Source organism: Anomaloglossus baeobatrachus, chromosome 1 (assembly GCF_048569485.1).
Source record: "Anomaloglossus baeobatrachus isolate aAnoBae1 chromosome 1, aAnoBae1.hap1, whole genome shotgun sequence".
In the NCBI taxonomy this organism is placed as follows: Eukaryota; Metazoa; Chordata; class Amphibia; order Anura; family Aromobatidae; genus Anomaloglossus; species Anomaloglossus baeobatrachus.
In genome coordinates, this window is record NC_134353.1 from 323336789 (window position 1) to 323358773 (window position 21985).

General features: G+C 47.5%; 2 protein-coding genes across 4 annotated transcripts in view; one reads left to right on the forward strand and one right to left on the reverse strand.

Moving 5' to 3' along the window:
- The window catches only part of NUP54 (nucleoporin 54), a 101499-nt gene extending 94305 nt beyond the window's left edge, over positions 1–7194 (reverse strand). The window contains exons 1-3 of one of the 3 annotated variants that reach the window (XM_075337497.1): positions 6959–7192; positions 2589–2773; positions 2367–2468 (exon numbers count right to left, since the gene is read on the reverse strand). Coding sequence is in view for 2 of the 3 variants with exons in the window: in XM_075337480.1 (XP_075193595.1) it covers positions 2367–2468; positions 6959–7004 (148 nt within the window). In the remaining variant the exon portion in view is untranslated. Of the gene's footprint in view, positions 1–2366; positions 2469–2588; positions 2774–6958 lie in introns of all 3 variants that reach the window. The other 2 variants (XM_075337480.1, XM_075337488.1) reach the window with 2 other exon arrangements.
- A 9970-nt stretch (positions 7195–17164) lies between these two features.
- The window catches only part of SCARB2 (scavenger receptor class B member 2), a 108230-nt gene continuing 103409 nt past the window's right edge, over positions 17165–21985 (forward strand). Inside the window, exon 1 of the mRNA XM_075351660.1 lies at positions 17165–17537. Within this exon, the coding sequence (XP_075207775.1) occupies positions 17421–17537 (117 nt within the window). The 5' untranslated portion in view covers positions 17165–17420. The remainder of the gene's footprint in view (positions 17538–21985) is intronic.

Below are 21985 nucleotides of genomic sequence, written 5' to 3' on the forward strand. Positions count from 1 at the left end.
TGTACTGTACAATGCAGCGTATTGGACGCAGCTGAAGCACGCTACATCCAAAACACTGCAAACACTGTGGGCACGCAGCCTAATGGTCTGCCTAGCAAAGTGCGAGCTCAGCTCCTAAGCCTGCTCTATACACAGGGTCTAATATCTTATGTTGGGAAGGGGTGAAACAATTCCCTACCGGAAAAACAATATATTACTCGTTTTATCCGAGATTAGTGGTGATATCATTTTGGGGTAGAAACAAAATAATGAATAACTCTTCATGGGAAAAACAGCAGCTCTGTTTTGTTTTTTTTTCCTTTCCTCATTTTAACCCTTTTACTGACCACCAACACATCAGCCATAAAACATTCAACTACCGAAGAGTGACTATGCAGCAGCTCTCAGCTGTAGTGCTATATGCTCTGAGAGGCTACCTTCTTGATCATGCATTGTCCACAATGCGTTAGGTTTTGATCCATTGCACATATCATGGTCTTGCCAGAGTCTGTGTCTCGGTCACAGTCGTTGCATGCAGAGATTGCAATTGAGACCCTGCAAATACTGGAAACGCTATCCATTAGGATATGAGAAGGAGGTGATGTGATGGGAAGCGGTCACCAGCTGTTTACCACATAATCTGAGGGTAGCATGATACGGAGACCCTGATTCTAGTGATGTGTCACTTACTGGGCTGCTTGCTGTAGTTTTCAGAAAAATCAATCATTAGGAGATGTTAACTATATGATTAGTAAAACTGCTGCCATGTAGTCCTCCGTATTCATGAACTTAGTATATCCCCTTTCTCAGCACTGATTGGCAGCTTTCTGCCTATGCACATAGAAAGCTGAAAGTCACTGGGGTGGATGGAGTCACAGAGCTCCACTTTCAAATAACTGGTAGATCTGCAAAAAGATAAAACTGACTTTCTAAATTATAAATATCTATATCTATATCTAAAAAAAGCAAGCAACCCACTAACTGACTGAACTGGAATCAGGATCTCTGCCCCTACAACATGCTATCGGATGGGTAGCACTAATCTGGTAACAGATTCCCTTTAAACCAGGGTCACTCATAAAAAAAATATTTTTTTTTTTATTACATTTTCATTCATTAACTTTAGCAGTATATTTATTGCCATAATTCTGGAGAACATTATGGTGTTTTGATCAGTTATTACAATGTTTGTTTGTTTTTTTCCACACTGAATTCACCAAGCAACATAAAGTCTTAGTTTGAGTTGTTACAAATGTGATATTAATTGGCTAATTTATTAATTAAATGGCTTGTTTTTATATTTTATCACTTTTTCTTGTAGTAAAATGCCTTAAAAATAATAATATTATTATAATAGTAATAATAATAATAATAATAATGTACAAAAGAACCACTGAGCCACAAGTTTGTTTGTTTTTCTTAATAGAAGTTTATGAAAACTTGTTTTATGCAGGACAAGATATAGTTTTAATTGGTAACATTTGGGGATACATGTGACTTTTTACTTCATTTTTTTTGGGAGGAAATGTGACTGGGTTTTTGGTTTTCTTTTTTTGTAGTTTACCGAGCCATATAAATATCTTTATGTTATATACGGGGTAGTGATAAACAAGATGATACCACACATGTATTGTTTATATACTTTTTTTTTCAATAAATTAATTTTGGGGGCAAAAAGAATAAAAATAAAAATCTTATATGTTGGTATATTGTTGCCGAGTTTTTAGTTTCATTTTTGTGACTAGTTTTATAGTTCAGGTCACGAACAGCCATCATACCAAATGTGTATTTGCTGTTTTATTATGTTTACAGAAATAGAAAGCCTAAAAACCCGAGTGGAATTTGTTTTTTAAGCATTTTTGTCTTATAAATTTTTTGTTTACCTCTGGTTACCATAATAAAAATGTGGCAGTTGCAGTAAGGCACCAGCTAAGTGTAACAGCTGCATGTCCAGTGCGGGCTCAGCTCCCGAGCATGCACAATGTGACAAAATAATACCGCAGTTTGTATGAAATCCCACCGGCCCATGACGTAAGAGTATGTTATAGGGCAAAGAGGTTGTAAATGGTTTCTGTTCTGCTTTATCATATAAATGGAAGGAAAAAATATCAAGTATTGCTAATATGACAGAGTTGCCTCTTTAGGACTATATGACAAGATTTTCATATATAAAAAAAAAAAAAAAAAAAAAATAATGACTAACTATAGGAAAGGCTAATTCCTGCCATAAACCACGCATAAACAGAACATTATAGTAACATGACTTTTTACTCAGTTGCTTCATCCAACCATGGGAGGTGCTCTGATGACTATATGGAGCGATTTCACCACTTAGGTGTAATTATACATGTGGATACGAAAAAGTATTCAGAAAACACTGTCATTACCTCCAAATCCTGTGGATGATGCTGTGGTAGTGGTGGTGCCAAAGCCAAACCCCGATGCAGTGGTTTTTGGAGTAAAGTTTCCCAAGGAGAAACCTGTCGTACCTGTTGGATACATTGATGTAGTGTCAGTCACATATACAGTGAAGTAAGCATTTCCATATACAAACATACCACAAAAGTGATAAGGCCACGTGCACACTGAGTATTTGGTGAGATTTTTACCTCAGTATTTGTAAGCCCAAACCAGGAGTGGGTAAGGAATGCAGAAGTGGTGCCCCACTGCAGGCTGGAAGCAAAGCTTGCTCCAAATCCTATGGGTGTCAGCTGTATGTAGTAGTCCGGGTCAGCGATAACTAATTCTGGTCATGTAATCCCTTAGATGCTGCCATCAGTAGTGACCGAGGTATCTAAACAGAAAGCCAAAAGAAGGCGGCCCCTTAGCCAGGGAGAGAACTGCAACGACCGTGGATATAGCCAGCTGCCACTGTATGACAGATGGGAGTCACAAAGGTGGGACCCACATCCATCTCAGTCAGGGGGCTTGTGACTACTGGCCACATGTATACAACTCTCTCCCAAGTTCAGTAGAAAAGCTGGAAATCACCATGTAAGCTGAAAAGGATAGTAGATCTCATGTCTAGTGCAGGCGTCCCCAACCTGTAGCTCAGGAGCCACATGTGGCTTGCAAATCTGTGATGTGTGTCTCGTGGCTGTCTTCCAGCTTGGTGCATAAGCTCCAGGGCTAGCACACAACTATGAAAAGCAGGTCTCTAGATGGTGACCTCTGTGAGTAGCCCAACATAGATGAGCAAATCTAAATGGTTGTACGGTAGGAACCCCTGGATCTTGGTATACTGCCTAATGGGGGTTCTGGGTGCCTCTACTATAAGGGGCGGGAGCTGGATGTGGTTCTCGGCCCACTTTAAGTGCTGAATGTGGATCATGACCCCTTTTCAAAGCTAAAAGTAGCTCTCAGGGTCAGAAAGGTTGGGGACCTCTGCTCTAGTGGATCAGAAAATGTTCAGTTGATATACAACTGATTAGATGGTACAGACGAGTACCTACTGGTATTTTCAGCCTGCGACAGCATGGCGAGCATAAATGCCATGGAATCAGACAAAACGCACAAATCCTGTTAGTGCATATTATTTGTAGAGACTGTGTGGTATGTAAGATCATGGCTGCGTCTGGTACCCATAGATCTGGCCTGAAGTGTATGGATGGATTTCTCACTATTTACCACAATGCCTTACAGCAACACATCACATGAGATCTAACCAAATCTCACCCAAACCTGACTACAAAAATACAGATATGAGTACTCGGCACGTAATTGACCGATAGGTGGGTTATTCAACCTACAGCACAGCAATATGTGGCACATCTTTATAGAGGATTTCACTCCTTTGTGATCCACACAGCTCGGCTGTATGAGGAGCACCATGGTCTGGACAGGCCCCCTATCACACCACACTGTACCCTGCAGGATGGGGCACCATGGTCTGGACAGGCCCCCTATCACACCACACTGTACCCTGCAGGATGGGGCACCATGGTCTGGACAGGCCCCCTATCACACCACAATGTACCCTGCAGGATGGGGCACCATGGTCTGGACAGGCCCCCTATCACACCACACTGTACCCTGCAGGATGGGGCACCATGGTCTGGACAGGCCCCCTATCACACCACACTGTACCCTGCAGGATGGGGCACCATGGTCTGGACAGGCCCCCTATCACACCACACTGTACCCTGCAGGATGGGGCACCATGGTGTGGACAGGCTCCCTATCACACCACGCTATACCCTGCAGTATGGAGCACCATGGTGTGGACAGGCTCCCTATCACATCACGCTATACCCTGCAGTATGGAGCACCATGGTGTGGACAGGCCCCCTATCACACCACACTATACCCTGCAGTATGGAGCACCATGGTGTGGACAGGCTCCCTATCACACCACGCTATACCCTGCAGGATGGGGCACCATGGTGTGGACAGGCCCCCCTATCACACCACACTGTACCCTGCAGGATGGGGCACCATGGTGTGGACAGGCCCATCACACCACACTGTACCCTGCAGGATGGGGCACCATGGTGTGGACAGGCCCATCACACCACACTGTACCCTGCAGTATGGGGCACCATGGTCTGGACAGGCTCCCCATCACACCACACTGTACCCTGCAGGATGGGGCACCATGGTCTGGACAGCCCCCCAACACACCACACTGTACCCTGCAGGATGGGGCACCATGGTCTGGACAGGCCCCCCATCACACCACACTGTACCCTGCAGGATGGGGCACCATGGTGTGGACAGGCCCATCACACCACACTGTACCCTGCAGGATGGGGCACCATGGTGTGGACAGGCCCATCACACCACACTGTACCCTGCAGTATGGGGCACCATGGTGTGGACAGGCCCATCACACCACACTGTACCCTGCAGTATAGGGCACCATGGTCCGGACAGGCCCATCACACCACACTGTACCCTGCAGGATGGGGCACCATGGTGTGGACAGGCCCCCCATCACACCACACTGTACCCTGCAGGATGGGGCACCATGGTCTGGACAGGCTCCCCATCACACCACGCTATACCCTGCAGGATGGGGCACTATGGTCCAGACCGGCTCCCTATCACACCACGCTATACCCTGCAGGATGGGGCGCCATGGTCCGGACAGGCCCCCCATCACACCACGCTATACCCTGCAGGATGGGGCGCCATGGTCCGGACAAGCACCCCATCACACCACACTGTACCCTGCAGGATGGGGCGCCATGGTCTGAACAGCCTCCCCATCACATTATACTTTACCCTGCAGTATGGGGCACCATGGTCCGGACAGACTCCCCATCACATTATACTTTACCCTGCAGGATGGGGCACCATGGTCCGGACAGACTCCCTATCACACCACACTGTACCCTGCAGGATGGGGCGCCATGGTCCGGATAGGCTCCCCATCACACCACACTGTACCCTGCAGTATGGGGCACCACGGTCTGGACAGACTCCCTATCACACCACACTGTACCCTGTAGTGTGGGGCACCATGGTCCGGACAGGCACCCCATCACACCACACTGTACCCTGCAGGATGGGGCACCATGGTCTGGACAGGCTCCCCATCACACCACGCTATACCCTGCAGGATGGGGCACTATGGTCCAGACAGGCTCCCCATCACACCACGCTATACCCTGCAGGATGGGGCACTATGGTCCAGACCGGCTCCCTATCACACCACGCTATACCCTGCAGGATGGGGCGCCATGGTCCGGACAGGCCCCCCATCACACCACGCTATACCCTGCAGGATGGGGCGCCATGGTCCGGACAAGCACCCCATCACACCACACTGTACCCTGCAGGATGGGGCGCCATGGTCTGAACAGCCTCCCCATCACATTATACTTTACCCTGCAGGATGGGGCACCATGGTCCGGACAGACTCCCTATCACACCACACTGTACCCTGCAGTATGGGGCACCATGGTCTGGACAGGTCCCCTATCACACTACACTGTACCCTGCAGGATGGGGCACCATGGTCTGGACAGGCCCCCCATCACACTACACTGTACCCTACAGGATGGGGCACTATGGTCCGGACAAGCACCCCATCACACCACACTGTACCCTGCAGGATGGGGCGCCATGGTCTGAACAGCCTCCCCATCACATTATACTTTACCCTGCAGGATGGGGCACCATGGTCCGGACAGACTCCCTATCACACCACACTGTACCCTGCAGTATGGGGCACCATGGTCTGGACAGGTCCCCTATCACACTACACTGTACCCTGCAGGATGGGGCACCATGGTCTGGAGAGGCCCCCTATCACACTACACTGTACCCTGCAGTATGGGGCACCATGGTCTGGACAGGTCCCCTATCACACTACACTGTACCCTGCAGGATGGGGCACCATGGTCTGGAGAGGCCCCCTATCACACTACACTGTACCCTGCAGTATGGGGCACCATGGTCTGGACAGGTCCCCTATCACACTACACTGTACCCTGCAGGATGGGGCACCATGGTCTGGAGAGGCCCCCTATCACACTACACTGTACCCTGCAGTATGGGGCACCATGGTCTGGACAGGCCCCCCATCACACTACACTGTACCCTGCAGGATGGGGCACCATGGTCTGGACAGGCTCCCCATCACACCACACTGTACCCTGCAGGATGGGGCACCATGGTCTGGACAGGTCCCCTATCACATTGTACTTTACCCAGCAGTTTAATTAGGGTGTGTTTAGTTCCTTGTCATTTTCATCAGCTCCGTTTTCTGTCAGTGAATGGAATCCTCCTGCTGGAAACCTGCACAGCTCATTTACAACCAGGATTTTGCCATAGCAAACCTCTTTCACCTGATGTGGACGTTTAGTAATGAAACGTAACCTGCAGTCCTATGTAAAATGTGCACTGAATGTCCGTAGGACGCCTGGTAATGACAAGCTGTAGACATGTAACTACCACTGCACACATCGGCCCAGCTCTGCCATGTCTCTGTACGGCCCAACCATCGCTCCTCGAGCTTTCCCTCCCGTTTCCTTACCCTGGGTGGCTGTGGCTCCCGTCGTACTCCCGAAGTTAAACGCCATGTTACTGGTGGCCCACACAACGGCTTAGGAAGCAACAAGCGAACAGATTGTGAAAATACGCGCTTCACACAGCACTAGGATGTAGATCAGGCATTGCGCATGCTCCCGTAGGTCACGCGGGAAACGTGAGAACCGGCCGTTCTCGTCAAACGTCACCACAAATCAGCCATGATGGAAATGGGCAAATTAACTTGACAGCTCCTGGCAATATTGGGTTATTCATATGCGTTCCACGCTGCACAGCACTTTGGTTAGGCATCGCGCATACCGGTTACGTAGGAAACGTGACTATTAGACGCTTTCGTTAAACGTCACTTCCATTCCGCCATCTTTGAAATGGGCAAAGGAAATGGACAATTCCTGTAGTTGGGAGGAGGTGTAGGTGTCCAGACGTAATATCTCAATACAATATAACAATTTACTCCTGAGTGCCTTACAATAGTGTACGTTTTTAAATAGATGATCTTTCATTGCTTTATGTGTTTCATGGCAATCTGTGTGACTAGCAATATTCTAACTACTATAGCTCCTATGAGGTTATCTGAGGAGAGGATATACTGGTTACCGTTATTCTCTTCTACTAGGATGACAGATTGTAAGCATTCAAGTTTAGAGCCCTCCCCTCTGTGCCAGTCTGTCATATGTTTGTTTACTGTAATTTATACCTGTTCTACTGATGAGGAGCACTACCATGCTCAGGTGCTCAGTACTCGTAACTAGGGATGAGTGAGCACTACCATGCTCAGGTGCTCAGTACTCGTAACTAGGGATGAGTGAGCACTACCATGCTCAGGTGCTCAGTACTCGTAACTAGGGATGAGTGAGCACTACCATGCTCAGGTGCTCTGTACTCGTAACTAGTGATGAGCGGACACTACCATGCTCAGGTGCTCTGTACTCGTAACTAGTGATGAGCGGACACTACCATGCTCAGGTGCTCTGTACTCGTAACTAGTGATGAGTGAGCACTACCATGCTCAGGTGCTCAGTACTCGTAACTAGGGATGAGTGAGCACTACCATGCTCAGGTGCTCAGTACTCGTAACTAGTGATGAGTGAGCACTACCATGCTCAGGTGCTCTGTACTCGTAACTAGTGATGAGCGGACACTACCATGCTCAGGTGCTCTGTACTCGTAACTAGTGATGAGCGGACACTACCATGCTCAGGTGCTCTGTACTCGTAACTAGTGATGAGCGGACACTACCATGCTCAGGTGCTCTGTACCCGTAACTAGTGATGAGCGGACACTACCATGCTCAGGTGCTCTGTACTCGTAACTAGTGATGAGCGGACACTACCATGCTCAGGTGCTCTGTACTCGTAACTAGTGATGAGCGGACACTACCATGCTCAGGTGCTCTGTACCCGTAACTAGTGATGAGCGGACACTACCATGCTCAGGTGCTCTGTACCCGTAACTAGTGATGAGCGGACACTACCATGCTCAGGTGCTCTGTACTCGTAACTAGTGATGAGTGAGCACTACCATTCTCAGGTGCTCTGTACCCGTAACTAGTGATGAGTGAGCACTACCATGCTCAGGTGCTCAATACTCGTAACTAGTGATGAGCGGACACTACCATTCTCAGGTGCTCAGTACTAATAACTAGTGATGAGTGAGCACTACCATTCTCAGGTGCTCTGTACTCGTAACTAGTGATGAGCGGACACTACCATGCTCAGGTGCTCTGTACTCGTAACTAGTGATGAGCGGACACTACCATGCTCAGGTGCTCTGTACTCGTAACTAGTGATGAGCGGACATTACCATTCTCAGGTGCTCTGTACTCGTAACTAGTGATGAGCGGACACTACCATGCTCAGGTGCTCTGTACTCGTAACTAGTGATGAGTGAGCACTACCATGCTCAGGTGCTCTGTACCCGTAACTAGTGATGAGCGGACACTACCATGCTCAGGTGCTCTGTACTCGTAACTAGTGATGAGCGGACACTACCATGCTCAGGTGCTCTGTACCCGTAACTAGTGATGAGCGGACACTACCATGCTCAGGTGCTCTGTACCCGTAACTAGTGATGAGCGGACACTACCATGCTCAGGTGCTCTGTACTCGTAACTAGTGATGAGCGGACACTACCATGCTCAGGTGCTCTGTACTCGTAACTAGTGATGAGTGAGCACTACCATGCTCAGGTGCTCAGTACTTGTAACTAGTGATGAGCGGACACTACCATTCTCAGGTGCTCTGTACCCGTAACTAGTGATGAGCGGACACTACCATTCTCAGGTGCTCTGTACTCGTAACTAGTGATGAGTGAACACTGCCATGCTCGGATGCTTGGTGCTCATAACTAGTGATGAGTGAGCACTACCATGCTCAGGTGCTTAGTGCTCATAACTAGTGATGAGTGAGCACTAGCATGCATGGGTGCTCGGTACTCATAACTAGTGATCAGTGAGCACTACCATGTTCAGGTGCTCAGTACTCGTAACTAGTGATGAGTGAGCACTACCATGCTCAGGTGGTCAGTACTCGTAACTAGTGATGAGTGAGCACTACCATGCGCAGGTGGTCAGTACTCGTAACTAGTGATGAGCAAGCACTACCATACCTGGACTCTCAGTACTCAAAGTGAGCAGTCAGACGCTCGGATAGCCAGAACCTGAGTACCAGAATATAATGGAAGTCAATGGGGAAAGAAGCATTTTTCTAGGAAATCTTCTGTAAAAATGCTCTAGTCCTCCATTGACTTTTATTATACTTGGTACACGAGTCTAGCTCCAACTGCTCATGACATGCAGCGAGCACCCAAGCATGGTAGCGCTCGCTTATGATTAATCTGTATTTTGTATGAATCCCCATCTTATGTGCAGCACCATGGCATCAGTGGTGCTATAATAATAATAATAATAATAATTAATGATGATGAGAGAATGGAGTTGTTGATTGTGGTCTTCGGTGCTGACGGTCAGCTCCTACTGAAGGGAACAGGAGCTCAGCTACAGGACCATTACATGGATTACATCCGTCTGCAGTAAAATCTAATGATAGGTGATCGGAGTGTTTGCCCACCAATCTGATATAAAATACAGTAAGTTGTCTACTATTCAGACAACCCTTCTCAATCCCCGTGCTTCCCGCCAGTAAAATAACAACTATACTTCCCTCAGGTGCGGGCGGAGTTCTAGCCTCTTCGGCACGCACAATCTGGGGCTGCAGTCCAATCAGCACTCGCTTCACTATCACCTCCTTCGGACAAAACCAACATCCAAGAAGTAAGAGCTGCTGTTGCGCTGGATGTCAGCTTTGTCTGAAGGAGGTGAGAGTGAAGTGGCTGCTGATTGACTGCAGCGCTCCTGTGATATAACGTCACACGACCCCAGAGAGTGGCTGCCGATGTCGATGGACGACTCCAGCATCGGAGGTGAGTATAGCTGTTATAGTGATTGAAAAGGCATATTCCCACCACTTTAATAAGGACATATCCTAAAGCTGCTGAGATCTCACTCTGCACAGTACAAGCTGCAGCTTTCAAACTGGGTGGGTAGGCAAGCGGAGAATGAATACACTTGGACTTATCAGCTTTCTCACTCCTTACCAGGACTCAAAATATCTCTTGCTGTAGTCACTTTAATATCAGGATCACATAGCTGCCTGCAGTCCCAAATTTGTTGGGACTGTCTCAGTTCCTCAGATACAGTCCCAGCAAATTCAGGTAGAGCCAAACTGAAAAGGGACATGGTCTATAAAAAGATTTCTGAAGCTTAGATTTGGACCACAGCCTGTTTTCAGATCTGCAGCATGTAAATTCTATTAGCTTTTATATTAATAAGAAAAAATACACATAAAAAATATGGAAAAAAACGCATATAGGTTGTGCAGCGTTTTTCTTGCCCACACGCTGGTTTTTGCTACAGAAATATCTGCTGCAGATGTGTATATCACTCTGCGTATGAACATACCCTAGCCTCCTGATGAAAAGGTTTCCTTGAAGCGTGCGTCGAGGTGTTTTGGTGGGTTTTTCTGACCTTGTATTATGTGAGTTTTGCACGGATGATCTATACATGAGCAATTAGAGCCTCTGTTTGTAGGACGTTGGAAATAGGTGCTGTATGAGTGGACATCTAGCCTTAATAGGCATACTTATATCACCTATTTTTCATCTATAGGATATTCACTTATAGTCACTATATATAAATCGGCTGAGTCTCTTATAAATCTATAGTAATTAATTTGTATTTGAATATTTATTCCTTCATATATTATTGCTAGAATAGTACTAAAGAGATATTTATATTTATATTTATGAAATTGGATATTTATTTGAATATTTATTGCAAGACCAAGTAGGATTTGTATAGTATTTGATATTTGGGGACTTAATAAATCCATACAGTGGTTTTATTGGTTCCATCAGTGCAATATATTTAAATATTGGGGAGAGTGTTGGGGTGTTGCTCGGTCTATACAGGTTTTTTTTTATAAAAATTACAATTTGAGTAAAATATCCCTCCACTTCTCTTACCAATAAATTATGGTCAAAAATTCCCCCTATGTTTGTTTTTTCAAGTGATTTTTTTTCTTGGTGTTATTTAATGGTGTAGATTAAATTAATGTTTTTTTAAAAAAATATTTTGCAAAATAAAAGAATAAATATTTGATACAATATACTCAGATTTCTGCTTGTTTTTGATTATACCCTAAAAGTGGGCATATCTGGGCACATCGAGGCATTCCTTACACCTTACATCATTATTCTCCCAGCACTTATATTAGTAATGATGAAATTATACAACTATTCTGACATGGATTTTCAAAGTAAGTACACCTGTGTCTTCAAGTCTAACAGAGCTATTTTATAATGAATGCAGTTTGTTTTGTGAAATCTGGTGACAAATTAGCTTTACGTGTTAAGTAAATATGCAGCTGAAATCAGGCAGTATTTGGCAAATTCTTTTTAATGTGTCTTTTTCTTCATCGGTACACTTAGATGTATGCAGACATTATTTTGAGGTTGTACTATTTCAAGACCCTGGTGGGCATCTTCTCCGTTCTCATCACGTTGCTTCCTGTGTGGTTCTTCTTCCTGTGTTAACCTGTGGTACCGAAAAAGTATATTGAGCTTCACGGACAATCATTCTTACAGCCCTCCAATAATCACAACATATAAACTTTGGTAAACAAGCACAGAACGACATGCAACATATTTGTGCATGTAAAAGGGACCCTAGGGGGTTGTACTGTCACTGTGACAATGACTTTTACCAATTGTACCAATTTAACAATGATTTTTACATTGGCATAAAATAGTCTTCCTTTAGGGATGGGTCGCCATTTCATTGTCAATTCACTTCCAGCATGATGTACTGTAGGTGCCATGCTGCCACTACATGAACGACGCAGAGGATCTGAACTGTATTTATTGTATACTAGAAGGTGGCCCGATTCTAACGCATCGGGTATTCTAGAATTTATTGTGTAGCTAATGTATGATTTTTGTTATATATATATAGATGTTGTTGTGTGTAGTTGCCAAGTGTTTGTGTAGGGCGCTGTAAATGTTCTGGGTGTTGTCTAGGTGTGGGGATGTGTGAGAGCGGTGTTGTTTGTGTGTTGTGTTGTGTGTGTTGCGGTGTTTGTAGAGCGTTGTGTGTCTGCAGCATTGTGTGTGTGTGGTGCTGTGTGTTCCACGGTATGTGTGTGTGGGGTGCGTGTGTGTGTTTTGGGGGGAGGTATGTTTTGTGCAGTGTGTGTGTGTTGGAGGAGTAGTCCTGGGGAGAGAGGAGTATAATAGCAAGAGTAGTCCTGGGGAGAGAGGAATATAATAGGAGTAGTAGTCCTGGAGGTGATGAGTAAAATAGGAGGAGTAGTCCTGGAGGTGAGGAGTATAATAGGAGGAGTAGTCCTGGGGAGAGAAGAGTATAATAGGAGGAGTAGTCCTGGGGTGAGAGGAGTATAATAGACGGAGTAGTCCTGGAGGTGAGGAGTATAATAGGAGGAGTAGTCCTGGAGGGAGAGGAGTATAATAGGAGGAGTAGTCCTGGGGAGAGAGGAGGATAATTGGAAAAGTAGTTCTGGGGGGAGGTGTGTAATAGGTGGAGTAATCCTGGGGGGAGGTGTATAGGTGCCCAATGTGTGTGGGGGCATGGCCGAGTGGGCAAAGTGTGTGGGGGCGTGGCCAAGCAGGCAAAGTGGGCGTGGCTGAGCGGGCAAAGTGTGTGAGGGGCGTGCCGAGCGGGCAAAGTGTGCGGGTGCGTGGCCGTGCGGGCACAGCTTGCGTGGGGTGTGATTGAGCGGGCACAGCGTGCGAGGGGCGTGGCCGAGAGGGCACAGCGTGCGGGGATGTGGCCGGGCCCAGCCGAGCGGCCAATGCGTGCGTGGGGTGTGGCCGGGCCAAGCCAAGCAGCCAATGCATGCGGGGGGCGTGGCCAGGCCAAGGCAAGCGGCCAATGCGTGCGGGGGGCGTGTCCAGGCCAAGCCGAGCGGCCAATGAGACGGTTGTCATTGTAATGACGTAATTTTGGAGCAAGACAGACAGACAGAATAAGGCAATTATATATATAGATTATTAATGGCTGCACAGATGTTCAGCAATCACAGGAGATAAGTCATCACATATGAAATCATGGGATTTCTACCCCCAGGACACCCACCGATCAGCTGGTATCTGGTCCAGCAGATGAATAGTAGTGCCACTTGTACATTGTTTACATCCAGCCATTGTCTGAGCAGATATCAATGAATCTGAGAAGGTGATGCCAGAGATTAGACCCCCACCGATGTCATATCGATGAAGTATCCAGTGGATAGGTCATCTATAGTGATGAGCGAGCACTACCATGCTCAGGTGCTTGATACTCGAAACGAGTAGATCGGACGCTCAGATGAGCGTGACTTGAATTCCGAGTATAATGGGAATGTTGAGCGTGTATCCGGAGTGGTAGTGCTAGCTCATCGCTAGTCATAAATATTCCAGTCCTGGACCAACCCTTTAAAAATAAGCAAAACCATTTGCAAGTAATCTCCAGCATTAAAGTTGATATCCTATAGGCACACTGCGCCCACATCTTCACTACGAGGAACCTTAGGGCCGCTTTACACGCTACGACATCGCTAAAGCGATGCCGTTGGGGTCAAGGAATTTGTGACGCACATCCGGCCGCGTTAGCGATGTCATTGCGTGTGACACCTATGAGCGTTTTGAATCGTTCAAAATCGCTAATCGGTGACATGGGGGTCCATTCCCAATTATCGTTGCAGGTACGATGTAGTTCGTCGTTACTGCGGCAGCGCACATCGCTATGTGTGACACCGCAGGAACGAGGAACCTCACCTTACCTGCGTCCACTAGCAATGAGGAAGGAAGGAGGTGGGCGCGATGCTACGTCCCACTCATCTCCGCCCCTCCGCTTCTATTGGCCGGCCGCTTAGTGACGTCGCAGTGACGCCGAACGCACCTCCCCCTTGAGGGAGGGATTGTTCGGCAGTCACAGCGACTTCGCTGAACAGGTATGTGCGTGTGACACTGCCGTAGCGATAATGTTCGCTACAGCAGCGATCACCACATATTGGCCGTACGACGGGGGCGGGTGCTATCGCGCTCGACATCACTAGCAAATGCTAGCGATGTCGCAGCGTGTAAAGCGGCCCTTACCCTTGCAGCAGATAATTTTCACTAAAAAGTATAAAAATCAACACAGTCTGGAAATGTTTTGCAGAAATTTCTGTAATCGGTTTCGTTCCTCTAAACAGGGTTGTTACAGATCATTAGGTGGGTTGCAAAATTTTCCATAACTAAAGCTGCAGCTAATCTGCAAAGTGTGAACTTTACCCTAAAGGATTGTGCACATGTAGCAGATCGGATTTGGATTTCTCTTTATGTCCTACATACAAATTTGGTTGCGGATTTCATTCCAAAGAGTGAATCTATAATGAAAATCTGCAAAAAAAAACTGCATGGAAAATCTGCACCAAATACGACAATGGGCATATGGTGAATTCCTATGCTCTTGATTTTATTGCAGACATTTTTCTACTAAAAATCCATACAGATAATGACACCTGTCCCATTTATCTGAAGCACCCCCATTCAGATCGATGGGACCAATATTCATTCATAGAAAATCTCGGTGTGAGAATTCACCCTAGGGTCCCGTTCCTACATCCGAATCTTTCATGTGTTGTATCCACTTTTTCCATGGACAGAACATGTATCCAACCTAAAAGCACGTTCACATTTTAGTTTATTTTTTTGCCAACTGAGTGTCCTTAAGAACAATGCCCCCAAAAATGGACATATATCTGATTTCAAGGCCTCTTTCACTTTGTGTTCTGATCTCCGTTCAGTGGTCCCATTGAAGCTTCCGTCAGAACCCCTCTCAAAACGTCTGGGTGTACACCCCCAGTAAATGTATACTCCCTAACATGGTGCACGGCAGAGCACACGGTGACTCCGTCTGCACCATTATAGTCAATGGCCCCGTCTGCGCATATGTCCAAAACCTGTTTTGCAGGGGGTTCAGGCGGAAGCCCCGACAGGACCACTGAACGGGGAGAGGAACGCAGTGTGAAAGGGGCCTAACTGTGAAAAAACAGCAGCGCGTGTCTTACAGTAATCAGGCAGCAGAAGCTCGGTAATTTTATTCCATATTGTCACATAAGTGGCTGCCACACTGATGGTAACACTGATGAAAACTGATCAATTTTTTCTCATATGCAAAAAAACCCCAAAATGTGTAAAAGAAATGGATGTAGCTGGAGAATTAGCCGTGGCCGACATTGCTGAATAGGGGCAGCTGTGCATGGTATAGTGCTGCCATACTGTGACACAATGCTGGGGAGTGGGTTAGGGCTTGTAGTTGGGTATGTTTACCTGGTTGGGCTAGGCTTTGCCTGTGACCTAGTGGGGGTCTTCTGACTGGTACAGGGGTGGCTACAGCTATGTGTCGGGGCAGGGGGTGTCAGTGAGGGCACCTTGGGCTAATATAAGCTGTTGGGGGAGGTCTTGGATAGGAACTACTGTGGGATTTCTGGCTGGTACTGGGGGGCTATGTGTCTGGGCAGTGATGGCACCCTTGGGTTATATAAGCTGGTGGGGGAGGTCTTGGCTGGGACCTAGTGGGGGTTTTCTGGCTGGTACTGGGGGGCTATAGCTATGTGTCTGGACAGTGAGGGGGCACCTTGGGTTAGTATAGGCTGGTGGGGGAGGTCTTGGATGGGACCTAGTGGGGTTTTCTGGCTGGTACTGGGAGGCTACTATGTGTCTGGGCAGTGAGGGCACCTGGGGGTAGTATAGGCTGGTGGGGGAGGTCTTGGCTGGGACCTAGTGGGGGTTTTCTGGCTGGTACTGGGGGGCTATAGCTATGTGTCTGGACAGTGAGAGCACCTTGGGTTAGTATAGGCTGGTGGGGGAGGTCTTGGCTGGGACCTAGTGGGGGTTTTCTGGCTCGTACTGGGGGGCTACAGCTATATGTCTGGGCAGTGAGGGCACCTTGGGGTAGTATGGGCTGGTGGGGGAGGTCTTGGCTGGGACCTAGTGGGGGTTTTCTGGCTGGTACTGGGGGGCTATAGCTATGTGTCTGGACAGTGAGGGGGCACCTTGGGTTAGTATAGACTGGTGGGGGAGGTCTTGGCTGGGACCTAGTGGGGGTTTTCTGGCTGGTACTGGGAGGCTACAGCTATGTGTCTGGGCAGTGAGGGGGCACCTTGGGTTAGTATAGGCTGGTGGGGGAGGTCTTGGCTGGGACCTAGTGGGGGTTTTCTGGCTGGTACTGGGAGGCTACAGCTATGTGTCTGGGCAGTGATGGCACCCTGGGGTAATACCGGCTGGTGGGGGAGGTCTTGGCTGGGACCTAGTGGGGGTTTTCTGGCTGGTACTGGGGGGCTACAGCTATGTGTCTGGGCAGTGAGGGCACCCTGGGGTAATACAGGCTGGTGGGACTCCTGGTGGGACTCTTGCAGAGGAGCTGGGGTTAAATAGTGGGTGACACTAGGCTGGCATTGCTTTTTAGGTGACTTCACTACTGAGCAAATGTGTCTTCTGACATGATAAAGGTTTATGTCGGCCTCACATGTGAATAGTCGTCATTGTCCTGCGACAGGAGGGTGGGAGAGACAGAGACCCCTCAGGATGGGAAACAAACTCCACAGAGCTGGCAGAATGAAAGTGAAGCGCATTACAGCGACTGGGCGGACACTGCTGTGTGAGGCGGCGCCAGGAGCCTGTAAACAGCACACTGTACTGGGAGACAGCAGACTGGGAGCCTGTACTGGGAAACAGCAGACTGGGAAACAGCAGACTGGGAGCCTGTGCTGGGAGCCTGTACTGGGAAACAGCAGACTGGGAGCCTGTGCTGGGAGCCTGTGCTGGGAAACAGCAGACTGGGAGTCTGAGCTCAGTGTGCGCTGCTCGTCTGCCATTTGTGGGCACTTGGCCGCCGGTGGGTGCTCGATATGGCGCGCAGGGTTATGTACTCGTGCGGAGTCCTGTCCCTGCTGCTGCTTATCATTAGTATCGTGCTGCTGGTGGCTCACACCTTCATGGACATGGTGGAGACGGAGGTGAAGAAGGTCAGTATCTGTGTTGCTCGGTGCCAGCCGCCTTTGGACACCTATACAATATTGCCTCTTAAATTATAGTACCAACGAGAAAAACCAAACCATGTCATTTCACTATAAGCTCCTTTATTTTCCCATATGCACATGCTAATATAGTTTTATGGTTCCCAGTGTCCATGTGTGTCTATGCAGAGCATGTACATGCCAAAATACGCCAGCTGTGTCCTTTGTAACTTCTCCCCCAAAACTGACAAATCCAACTAACGTTGACTTAAAAAATGGCCAAAATGAATCGGGCAATGATAAAGTGAGAGAATGTGCACCCATTATAGTCTAGGGGCCTGTTCACATATCTGTCTGCTGGGAGGGAGAGGAGATAATTATCTCCTCTCCCCCTCCCCCAGCAGTCATGTCCTCTGTAGTAATGTTCACCCAACCTTGCCCCCTGTAGTAATGTGTCAAACCACGTGCCCATCTCTGTCCCCAGTAGTAATGTGCCCATCCTTGTCCCTTGTAGTAATTTGCCCATCCTTGCCCCATACTGTAGTAATGTGCCCATCTTGTCCCCTGTAGTAATGTGCCCATCCTTGTCCCTTGTAGTAATTTGCCCATCCTTGCCCCATACTGTAGTAATGTGCCCATCTTGTCCCCTGTAGTAATGTGCTCATCTTCTTCCCTGTACTAATGTGCCCATCTTGTCCCCTCTAGTAATGTGCCCAACCTTGTCCCCTGTAGTAATTTGCCCATCCTTGCTCCATACTGTAGTAATGTGCCCATCTTGTCCCCTGTAGTAATGTGCCCATCTTGTCCCCTGTAGTAATGTGCCCATCTTGTCCCCTGTAGTAATGTGTCCATTCTTGTCCCCTGTAGTAATGTGCCCAACCTTGTCCCCTGTAGTAATGTGCCCATCTTGTCCCCTGTAGTAATCTGCCGATCTTGTCCCCTGTAGTAATGTGCTCATCTTCTTCCCTGTACTAATGTGCCCATCTTGTCCCCTCTAGTAATGTGCCCAACCTTGTCCCCTGTAGTAATTTGCCCATCCTTGCCCCATACTGTAGTAATGTGCCCATCTTGTCCCCTGTAGTAATGTGCCCATCTTGTCCCCTGTAGTAATATGCCGATCTTGTCCCCTGTAGTAATGTGTCCATTCTTGTCCCCTGTAGTAATGTGCCCATTGTTTTCCCCTGTAGTAATTTGCCCATCCTTGCCCCATCCTGTAGTAATGTGCTCATCTTGTCCTCTGTACTAATGTGCCCATCTTGTCCCCTGTAGTAATTTACCCATCCTTGCCCCATCTTGTAGTAATGTGCCCCATCCTTGTCTTGTTGTCTGTAGTAATGTGCCCATCTTGTCACGCTTGTAGTAATGTGTCTATTCTTGTGCCCATCCTTGTCCCCTTCGTTTCGCAATGCCCTATCCTGCAGTAGTGTCCTCTATTTATACCACATTATGCCGTTTTCACATACACACATAAAAAAAACCAAAACATTCTTCTAATCTGTCCTCAGTGTCCTCTTTTCTGCTTCTTGTGGCCCGCAGGCCCTCTGACGATCTCAGCCCTATGCCGGTGGCCGCTGCTATCTGCACTTTACTTCAGATTTTTTATTTTCGCTGCCGCGCACAGGAACTCTCTGCAAAGCTTCACCAAAGGCAGCTGCCAGCCAATCAGATGCCAGCAGGTGACGCCATACAACAATTCCAGAAGCTCAGGGGCCACATGCGACCCGCATATTTGAGATCCATGCGTTAGAGAGAGGCGTGTTATGTACTACGTGGTGCAGAACACAAATTACAGACGGCCGCATCCCAATCTATAAGACAAGCCGCAGCCGCCGGTGATTTAACTAGAACTGCATGTGTGGCCCTTCTGGGTCAGTCATTGAGGAACAGTTTGGCCGCACATGCAGTGCTAGTTCAATCACCGGCGGCCATGGCTTATTTTACAGATCAGGATGCGGCTGCCTGCCGCGCGTGTCAGCAAAAATGACTTGGCGTGTCACCTCTGACACACATGTCATATGTTAGTCATCACTGGTCTAGGGGCCTGTTCACATGTCAGTGTTTATCATTGAGAGAACACGCACCCATTATAGTCTAGGGGCCTGTTCACATGTCAGTGGTTATCACTGAGGGATAGGGCAGTGATGGCCAACCTTTTCATCTTGGTGTGTCAAAATTCGTAAAAAAAAATGAGCATAACTTGGGTGGTGTATCACTTGTCAAAAAATCCATAATTTTGTGATATTTGTAGCTCTAATAACAAAAAGTTATCTGATAATGACTGCTGGGTGAGGGGGAGAGGAGATACTGACCGCTGGGGGGGGAGGACATAATGATAGGACCGCTGCAACATCATTGGAAAGGCCCGATCATTGCCATGGCAACAAGAGGTCATCGTGACGATCTCTGGGCCAGCCTGCTACAGCAAGCCTGTTAGACCATGCCAGGAGCATGATCTAAGAAGCTTCTATCACTGCATCACTCACTGACTGGTGTAATGTATTGTCATGCTGGTACATTGCAATACATTTTACCGGTGAGCAGAGTAATGAAAGTTAATGTCACATAGAGGGACTAAATTAAAAGGTAAAAAAATAAAAGGAGTATAAAAATATTTTTATTAAATTACAAAATAAAAAAAAAAATGAAAAAATATTATGCCAATAAATACGTATATTTACAGTGCTGGACAAAAGTATTGGCACCCCTGCAATTCTGTCAGATAATACTCAGTTTCTTCTTGAAAATGATTGCAATCACAAATTCTTTGGTATTATTAACTTCATTTATTTTGCTTGCAATGAAAAAAACAAAAAAAACAAAAGAGAATGAAACAAAAATCAAATCATTGATCATTTCACACAAAAGTCCAAAACCGGGCCAGACAAAAGTATTGGCACCCTTAAGGCTGCTTTACACCAGACAATCTATCGTGCGATAGATCGTCGGGGTCACGGTTTTTGTGACGCACATCCGGCATCGCTGGCGATGCCGGCCTGTGTGACACCTCCTAGCGACGCAGATCGCACAAATCGTGAGTCGGGTACTGCTCGCTAGGTTCCATAATATCATTTAATTTAGTTGATCATCGTTTCCGTGGTAGCACACGCCGCTCCGTGTGACACCACGGGAACGATGAGCAACTCACCTGCCTCCCGCGGCCGCCGCCGGCTCTATATGGAAGGAAGGAGGTGGGTGGGATGTTTCCGTCCCGCTCATCTCCGCCCCTCCGCTTCTATTGGACGGCGGCCGTGTGACGTCGCTGTGACGCCGAATGTCCCTCCCACTCCAGGAAGTGGACGTTCGCCGCTCACAGCGAGGTCGCACGAGAGGTAAGTATGTGTGACGGGGGTTACTAACTTTGTGCGACACGGGCAGCGATTTGCCCGTGACGCAAAAAGGACGGGGGCGGGTACGATCGATTGTGAAATCGCACAATCGGTCGTACCGTGTAAAGCAGCCTTTAGCCTAATACTTGGTTGCACAACCTTTAGCCAAAATAACTGCGAACAACCGCTTCCAAAAACCATCAATGAGTTTCTTACAATGCTCTGCTGGAATTTTAGACCATTCTTCTTTGGAAAACTGCTCCAGGTCCCTGAGATTTGAAGGGTGCTTTCTCCAAACTGCCATTTTGAGATCTCTCCACAGGTGTTCTATGGGATTCAGGTCTGGACTCATTTCTGGCCACTTTAGTAGTCTCCAGTGCTTTCTCTCAAACCATTTTCTAGTGCTTTTTGAAGTGTGTTTTGGGTCACTGTCCTGCTGGAAGACCCATGACCTCTGAGGAAGACCCAGCCTTCTCACACTGGGCCCAACATTATGCTGCAAAATTTGTTGGTAGTCTTCAGTAAACTTCTGTAAACTCTATGTTGATGGCTTTTCCCAAAAAGCTCTACTTTTGTCTCATCTGACCAGAGAACATTCTACCAAAACGTTTTAGGCTTTCTCAGGTAAGTTTTGGCAAACTCCAGCCTGGCTTTTTTATGTCTCGGGGTAAGAAGTGGGGTCTTCCTGGGTATCCTACCATACAGTCCCTTTTCAATTAGACGCCGCCGGATAGTACAGGTTGACACTGTTGTACCCTCGAACTGCAGGGCAGCTTGAACTTGTTTGGATGTTAGTCGAGGTTCTTTATCCACCATCCGCACAATCTTGCGTTGAAATCTCTCGTCAATTTTTCTTTTCCTTCCACATCTAGGGAGGTTAGCCACAGTGCCATGGGCATTAAACCTCTTGATGACACTGCGCACCGTAGACACAGGAACTTTCAGGTCTTTGGAGATGGACTTGTAGCCTTGAAATTACTCATGCTTCCTCACAATTTGGATTCTCAAGTCCTCAGACAGTTCTTTGGTCTTCTTTCTTTTCTCCATGCTCAATGTGGTACACACAAGGACACAGGACAGAGGTTGAGTCAACTTTAATCCATGTCAACTGGCTGCAAGTGTGATTTAGTT